This window comes from Phyllostomus discolor, chromosome 4 (genome assembly GCF_004126475.2).
Source record: "Phyllostomus discolor isolate MPI-MPIP mPhyDis1 chromosome 4, mPhyDis1.pri.v3, whole genome shotgun sequence".
Classification (NCBI taxonomy): Eukaryota; Metazoa; Chordata; class Mammalia; order Chiroptera; family Phyllostomidae; genus Phyllostomus; species Phyllostomus discolor.
This window is the reverse complement of record NC_040906.2, coordinates 196,961,192-196,969,768: the sequence shown is the minus strand read 5'-3', so window position 1 is coordinate 196,969,768 and position 8,577 is coordinate 196,961,192. Positions and strand designations below refer to the sequence as shown.

Here is an 8,577-nt window from a genome sequence, read left to right as displayed (position 1 = left end):
GGAGAGATGAGCTGATAACGACCGATTGTAATAATACCATAGGAATTTAAAAATAATAACCCATTACATAGTAGGTCCCACAACCTGAGAAAGGTAATAGTTTACTGATCAATTGATGGCATGTGGGTGGTGTTTTAAGTATGCTGACCATGAATTCCTTCTGGGCCACACTGCTCTAAAGCATGGTAGGAAAACAAGCAGGTATGGGAGAGAAATTAGGTTGGAAAGACCTTGGGATTCCTTGAGTGAATTGTTATGGATACAGCTCCCCCTAGTGTACTGAACAACACAGGTACCTCAGCAAGCAAAAGCCGAGCTCAACTCAAGAGCTGGGCATTCCCATCTCCAACCACCAATCTCACCTGAGCAACCTGAGATCTCTACCTGTATGCCTCCCACTGCATGGCCAACCACAGGCCAGGGAGGAAAAGGGGCAGATGGCCTTCATCCAATTTGATTGCAGCGCCGGTTGTCATGGAAGTAGAGAATTCATTAGAAGCACCCAAATACTATTAAAAAGCAGGAAGATTTTTTTCTAAAATGAGCTTCTCATGAGGTAGGAGAATGTGATTAGGAAGAATAAGCCAAACTGAAAGGTGATTCCTTGTGCATTTTACCAAAAATGTTATTGGCCTCATCTTGTGCTTATCAAAATGTTAACCATCTGCAAATATATTTTTCTCAAGCAGGATGCACGGACCATTTGGAAGACTGAAAAATGGAACCATGGCAGAAGGCAAGTCATGCTAATGGAAAAAAATGACTGATAGTAAAGCCACGTTTCCCAAAACGTGATGTCCGGAACACTCACTCCCCGGGGTGTTAACGGGTCTTAGCAAGGGTTTCGTGGCAAATAGTTTTTGAGAAATTTGGGGTTCAATAAAGATAAACTGATTTTTAAACTACACACCTCCTCCCAGTTTTCAGTATGACCTTAAATTACCACAGTGCTGTGTGACACTAGACCTTGAACTGTAGCATTTCTCAAGTTTAACACAATCACTATTTTGTCCTTGTCTGTCTGGTACACCTGGTTTGTGAATTATCCTTCGGGAATATGCAGTGGATTAGAATTTCATTCACTTTTTTTAAATAAAAAGGTTTTATTTATTTATTTCTTTGAGAGAAGGGAAGGGAGGGAGATAGAGAGGGAGAGAAACATCAGTGTGTGAGAGAAACATCAATTGGTTGCCGACCGGGGACGAACCCACAGCCCAGGCGTGTGCCCTGAACCGGGAATCCAACCAGGGACCTTCTGCTTTGTGAGACAACGCCCAACCTGCTGAGCCACACCGGTCAGGGAGAATTTCACTCACTTGCAATCAAAGATGGAAAACAAACAGAAAAGTGTGCCAAGGGAGGAAAGAAAATAGTAGGTGTGTTACCAGCAGCAAAGAGGGTGGCTGTACGCAAGTTTGTGGGGAGTGTCATAACGCTCTTTCTCAGGAAAAACGTTAGTAACGCCACATGTTAAAGTCTCAACCCCCGCTACTCCTACAGCGGGCTCCGAAGGAGCGACCACGCTGAACTCATCACTAGCCCACGAAGTCATTGCCAGAGCTCTCTTGCAGTGTCAGAGCAGTGATGGTGCCTCTGAGAACGAGAAACAGGGCTCCAAAAAGTACAGTTTTCTGACTTTTATTAAGACGTGTCCTGTACACAACGTGTACTAAATTACACGGCTGTTTAGGCTTCTTGTTGTTAACAGGATCACAGATGCACAGGGCATGTTGCAGAAGGCAGAGGAAGCCTGCGCTTTGTAGAAGCTGGGAGGGAGAGATGGATCCTGTAACACGCAGCCAGATCGACTCCTCCCAGAGAGAGCGTTAGGGAAAAGTGGAAATCCACGGAGTGGCTGGTCTAGGGCGATGGCACAGGATGCTAAGACTACCTCCTGTGCGGCCCAGTGTGCCTGTTCCTACCGCCTCCACTCACATTTTGGGAGTGCGGCTGGGCACAATACTTGCTAACATGAGGGACTGGTGACATCCATGGACCTGGATTTATGCGTAATTCTGTTCTCTCTTGCTGGGGACACAGCATTTTGTGGGGGAAAAAAATCTTTTTCAGCCCCAGAACTGTGGCTTTTAGTCTCTTAGCATATGGGGGTTGGGGGAGGGGTAAGTTTCAACCCAGAAGCGGCTCTTGGTTCTCAGTGACCGTCCTATTTTCTTTCTAATGTTTTCCAGCTGGGTTGACTGCAGGCCTGGGGAGGTCAAGTGATTTACTTAAGCACCCAGTGAAACAGACCAGCTGGGACTTGAACTTGAGGACTTTGCTGGTGTACGGTCAACCTCTCCGCTTCCTGGTTTAGCTGCCTCTCTGTTTGTTCCACGCAGCCGGCAAGCTGTGTCTGGCACAGGCTGCCCCAGCTCAGGGCCGGAGTAAGAAGTGTGTTACTTCTGAACGTTCTGGCAGTGCAGCGTAAGGCAGATTGCTCCATGCCTGCTCCAAGCGTACAGTGTCTGGCGAGAGCCAGAATGAAGATAGCTACACTCACATGCCAAGATTCCAAAAGGAAAAACTTAGCTCACATTTTTCCCTTGCATGGTGATTTTTCTTCCCCTCCTTTCCCCCCTTCTCTTTTTCTTTCTTTCCTTTTTTTTTTTGTTTTGAAAAGGGAATCCCCATGTTTACACATTGAAATCCAAAGTGCACAAGTGGTCAGTTCACGATTCTGTGACCCATGAACATCTGTGGGCCTGGGTGTTCCTTGGGAACGAGCAGCGCTGGGAGCTGTGAGTCAGGCCTGCCCCGGCAGAAAGGAAGTCTTGAGTGAGTGAAACAGCCGGTGAGCGAGGAGGCCCGCGAGCGCTCAGGGCCCGGTGATCCTCCGGTTCTGGTTTTCTGGGGCACGTCTGCACTTGACTTCACCTAGTTTTATGAGCTTCCCATGACTTTATTCTTTGGGGGGTGGGCCCATCTGAAAACCCTTACAGGAAGTAGGACATGAATCTTCATTCTGCCTTTAAGAAAAAGAAAACTCTATAATCTGAGATGGGTAAACGTGGCCTGATCTGTTTATCCAGAAACAAGAACTTCTCTGTCCTTTCAGGAGAGAGAAAAATCTAGAATAGAACATATTTATTTCGACATCTCTCTTTGAGGGCTAAAGCAACTGAAAACCAGTACGGCCTCCCTTTGGGGAAGGGGACCCACAGCCAGCCGTGGGATCAGGGCCACAGGGGGAGGGGCTTCAGTGTGGAAGGTGGTTCTAGGACAGTGGATGGACCCTGACTACACCAGCATGGGATGAATTTGCATCTCCCGACCTTGGTTCCCTCATCTGTAAACCAGGGAAAGGACCAGGTAACTGCAGAGCCCCAGGGTAGCCCCAGGGTCTGTGGTTTTAGGCTAGCTTCTCTCCTCATTAGGGTTTTGTTCCTCTGCTTTAACTTTCCTGCTGTAATCTGGGTGTTATGGGAGGAACTGTGTCCCCACAAAGTTCATGTGTTGCAGTCCCAACCCACAGTACCTCAGAATGTGACCTTTACAGGTAATTGAGCTAAAAGGAGCTTGGTGGAGTGGCCCTTAGTCCAATATGACTGGTGTCCCTATAAAATGAGGACATTTGGGCACAGATATGAGCGTGCACAAAGGGTAGAGCCTGTGACGACAGAGGGAGAAGACAGCCACGTGCAGGCCAAGGACAGAGGCCTCGGTGGCGATGAACCCTGTGGACACCGTGACCTCAGACCTCCAGCCTCCTGAACTGGGAGGAAACACACTTTTGTTGCATAAGCCGTTTGGTCTGGGGAACTTTGTTACAGCAGCCCCAGCAAACTGCTATGCTGGGTCACACCACGATGACTTGTGTGTGAACGAAGTTCCGTGTGTTTTTCTTAACAGACTCTTAATCTCGGTTTCAGCTAAAATAATCTTTTCTTTCACAGGATATTCAAAATACCTTTAAAAAATTGGTTTCTTTGTTCATCAGGTGTGAAGTGAGTGAGTTTAGTAAAATGAATCCTCTTTATTTTTACCAGAAGGGAATTTCACAATTTGGATCCACAGAACTGTTTTTCTGAATGGCTATGGATCACCATTTTGCCTTTTAAGAACTATGGACGTCATCTATAAAATTCATTTAAAGCCACGCAGCTCACTGGAGAAACTCGCAGGCCACAGGACATTTGCAAAGAACGTCAGACCAAACAAGCACCTCCCGTGGCGGCATAGTCCAGGTTTGGTCCAGTGCTTCTGCCTCTCACGCTCACACGGAGCCAAACATCAGGTGGCCGGATTACAGAACAACAAATTAAGTGATAGAGAAAAGTACCCACAGACCACTGTGCTGTTTGAGACTCTCAGATTCTTTCTGAAGTAAAGCACATTATCACCCAAATGGATTTTCTTTCACTTAGTACCAGGATTCCTATTCTGTGCATGTATACAAAGTAGTCCTGTGCAGCTGGAAGGCAGAGTCCAGTGTCTAGAAGCAGGGGGATTCCCTCTCTCTGTGTAAGTTCCCTTTGATGCGACAGTGCAATGTCTCAGGGGCAGCATTTCTGGATCAAAACGGCTCTCTCGGGAGGTTAGCGTCACCCAGCTTTTGAGGCTCTACACGTCTGAGAAAGAGACCAGCAGGTGGCACGTCCTCGCCTTCCCGGTCATCACCGCCCTGCCGCCCTGGTACCCGGTATCAGAGGTCGGCAGGGCCAGTGAAGCAACCTGGCAGCTAACCAACCAGTGGGCACAGCAGTAAAGTCAGCGGCTGCCTGGGGAATTACAGACACAACTGGATGAACGAGTGACTAGCTCAATGTTTAGTGTCATGTGGTTATAGGCATGAGAGTTTACCGATTTTTAAAAATACGTCTTTCTAAAAATGACACCTTGAGGGAAAAAGCTTGGCCAATTCAGGAGGCTGAGGAATCGCAGGCACTGTTGTTCCGGGTACCAACAGAATGGAACACATTTTCGACTCATTGACATTCGTTTATTTACACGGGTAATGAATAACTTAAGGAGCACTTCGTCTCAAACACAGATTGCTTTTATTTCAGCTCAGCTCGTTCAGTTGCATATATAGTTTTCAGTTTCCATCAATGTCAAACACAATTTTTTTTCCTTCTTCTTAAAAAAAAATTTACAAGCACTTTTACGGCACTCAAGGAAAGTAGGCTGAAGGTTCATAATAATAATTTTCCTTTTAAAAAACATCCATCAGACCAAAATAAAATCATTTTAATTAACTCCTTCCTGAGTAACTAAAACCTTGGAATGTGCTGAAAGGTTATAATAAATAAGGCAGTCAAAGATCAACCAGCTTAAAATGTATTTTTTAAATTAAACTATGTAAAATGTACAATATATTTCATGACGTACAAACTGTGTTGGGCTCAGGGCCAGAAAAATGTTTTCATCTCAGCCAAGGATACTGACGGAGCGCTTTGCCCGTATGGACCTAAAGGCCGTGGGCTGGGACAAAATAACCGTGAGGCCCTGCGAGTCCATCAGTCAGCATCTTTTGTTGTGATGCATAACGATCACTGCTGACAACCAATGCCGTTGAACACACAGGGAGAAGTGCTCGTGGGAACTTGCACTAAGAGATAAGGTACATTTGTCAAATGACCAACCGTCCCGATGTTCTGACCAGAGCAGAGAGAACTCTCAGCCAACTCGACTGTGTTTCCAGATAGTGAGATTGCATGTGTGTCAACTAAGTGTCATTCTTTCTGTGCGGTTTCATAGGGACGGCTCGCAACATGCCAGGCGGCGGTTCTTGATGTTGTTTGGAATGTGGTAACTATTCTTCGAGTTGCTTTTTAAGGTATGTCTAGAATGGTAGGGCCCTGGTCTCTCTAAATGGGACAAAGGACATTTCCTCTTCTCTTAGAATCGATCGCAATTCTATGTGTCCCTTAATCACTTCGCTGCCCCAGTTCTCTGAGGCGGAAAGGAGGCCCCCAAGTGGCCCAATGCTGGACTCGGTGCCTCTGTGGTCCCAGCCTTCACTGGACTCCTGCGGGGTGGAGCCTTCTCAACACATCTCATGATAAAGTAGCGTTAGTGCACACTGGACAGGTTCCAAATGACTTGCTTTATATCTTGGCTACCGTCCAACTTTAGTGAACGCAGAAAAAACTCTAGAGAGACTTGTTGGTTTCTGAAAAGTAGAAAATGTGTAGCTTGTGTAAAGTTAGAGTCTTATTTACTATTAAGTATTCCCAACTCACACTTTGCTCTCGAAAGGCTGGCTCTAGGGGAGAAAAGAATGAAGAAGACAAAATGTGTGGCACGTGTCCTGCCTGCCACCACCACCTGCACCTCTGAGTGTCAGCTGGCTGGGTATTGTTCACCCAGGAGTATATGTATTTTTTCAGGGGGAGGGGGCAGTTAAAGAGGAAAACATTTCAGAATCCAAAGAAACAGGTTTCTAATGATTGCATGCAGGCACCATGGATGGATGGCAGCTGGTGGGAGTAGCACGGGGAGGAGATGTTTTGGAGACACGACACTGCCCGACATCTGCTCAGAGCACTTTGGGGGCAGGCACCTTCTCATAAAACCACTCGAGCAGTCCCCTACCCAGAGCTCTTGCTTCTTCTCTTCTTGATATCCTAGTAAGGGGTCTCAGGAGTAAGCTGCTCCCTTAAGAAATGAGACCACAGTTTCCTTGCTGCCTGGACAGAATTCAGCACCTCACCCATTTTTTTTTACCAAAAACAGGCACCTCTGAAGGGACTAGATGGTGCAAGACCCCAGATACTGTGGGACCCCACTGGCCATGGGGGCGCCTGATGGCCGTGGATGCATCGCCTCATCAAGCTTAGCACGTCGGCCACAGGCTAAGTGTCAGAGCTAAACTGGTTCCTGGGTATCCAGTTAAAACAATGCTGGGAGAGAATATTTCTTATTGGGTGCCAAGGACAGGACCATACCGTTTCCCTAGGCCAGGTGACCTCCAGAGCCAATCAGCTTTGCCTACACTCCTTCTCCCACAGCAAATCAATTCTTTTCCCTGCCGTGTTACTTTGACATCGGTCAGAATGGTGCTTGGACATCGCATGTCTCAGCAGAGCTTGCCTGGTTCTTTGACCTTGAAAGGTCCTCAGGGCTCCGGACTGGTGGGGGCTGTGACTGTGGCACCAGCTGACTCGCTCCTTCAGAGATGGCAAGCGGGCTGCCCTTGGCGAAAGTGCCCCCTGGGACGGACCAGAGGCAGGATTCTACCTGGGTGGATAGGGCCCGCTAATCCAGGGACGTGCTCTCTTTGATGTCCTCATCTGTCTTACCTTCTCCTTTTAGATCCTTTTGGAGTGGGTTCCCTGCTCTCTGAAGTGGTTTTGTATTTCTACCAAAATATACAAGTCTGGGTGTTTCCTACCACTGAGGTAATATTTTTACAAGTCATTTTTACAAATGATAAGTTATTGGGCTACGGGCTATATTCTGTCCTCCCCCTTTCTCTCATTATATTGGGGGGGGAAGCTATTTTATGACGAGATGCCTTGTGATGGAGTCATCTTAGTGTACCTGGGAAGGGCCCAAGGAGCCAGGAAAAACACAGAATAAAATTAAACAAATAAAACCCGCAAAACCGGGCATCTCCCAATGACCCCAACCTGTGGGAATGTCTTGTTCCATTTAATGCAGCCGAGCATTAATTTAGTGCCTTCAGGATTCTTCTTCCCCAAATGAACAAACAGAAACACATTTCTGGAAAAGGGAGAAAAAGCCATTGGAAGCCACACAGGGCTGGCACCATCACCTCTTATAAATATCTTCGAGCCACTTCTCGTCGTCCTGTTCCTCGTCGCCGACGGGCTCCTCGGTCTCCAGGGGAGTTGGAATGAAGAACTGGGGTCTCAGAGCGGGCTGGCTGACGCGCGACTTCAGTCCAAACTTGCGCTTCAGCAGGTGGAACTGCTCTTTGACGTAGTGGTAGAACTCGTACTCGTACCTCATTCGCTGGTAGAGAATCTGCACGGCCTCGGGGGAGGGGACAGTCTTCCTCACGGTCACAGTCATGTTTCCAAGTTTCCTATGCTCTGCAAAAGAACCGAGTTGAACGTGAGGCTTTAACTTGAAAGGATTAAGGGTGAGGCCATGTCATGACCTGCATAAAACTAGCAGCTCCTAAAGGAAGAAGAAACCCAACAGTCAAGGAATGGAAGGCAAAATGCGTTCCCAACATGATTTGGAAAGATTTCACCACAGTGAAGTACCACCATCAACTGACTAAACATAAACTACCTAACGTCCTTTTCATGCGGCGTGAGCGATGCAATTGGACCGCCATTCAGTTACTAACTCTAAGATAGACATTCTTTTAAACGGCAAAATCTGTCCATTTTTCACCTTTTATTTCCCACTATACATGTAAAGGGCTTTGCTTTCGGAAGGAAGCTCAGAAAAAGCTGCCTCACCACTTTCTGATCATCTTGGTTTTTTTATTAAAAATATTGATATCTATTAATGATAGTTTAACTTGATGCTGAATCCATTTGCATTCTACTACTCCAGCAAGGCATTTGTCAAGAGAAACAAGGGAAGGACTGTTAGATTCCTGAAATGCAATTTTAACCTCTGTACATTTTAAATGGTTATTTTTTTATAGTGGTAAAACAT

At 46.7% G+C, this 8,577-nt stretch overlaps 1 protein-coding gene across 2 annotated transcripts in view; it reads right to left on the bottom strand.

Moving 5' to 3' along the window:
* Positions 1–4,923: 4,923 nt before the first annotated feature.
* Positions 4,924–8,577, bottom strand: part of UST (uronyl 2-sulfotransferase) — a 266,013-nt gene continuing 262,359 nt past the window's right edge. The window contains exons 8-9 of one of the 2 annotated variants that reach the window (XM_036024868.1): positions 7,718–7,997; positions 4,924–6,112 (exon numbers count right to left, since the gene is read on the bottom strand). In XM_036024868.1, the coding sequence (XP_035880761.1) occupies positions 6,013–6,112; positions 7,718–7,997 (380 nt within the window). In that variant the 3' untranslated portion in view covers positions 4,924–6,012. Of the gene's footprint in view, positions 7,998–8,577 lie in introns of both variants that reach the window. The other variant, XM_028510379.2, reaches the window with a different exon arrangement.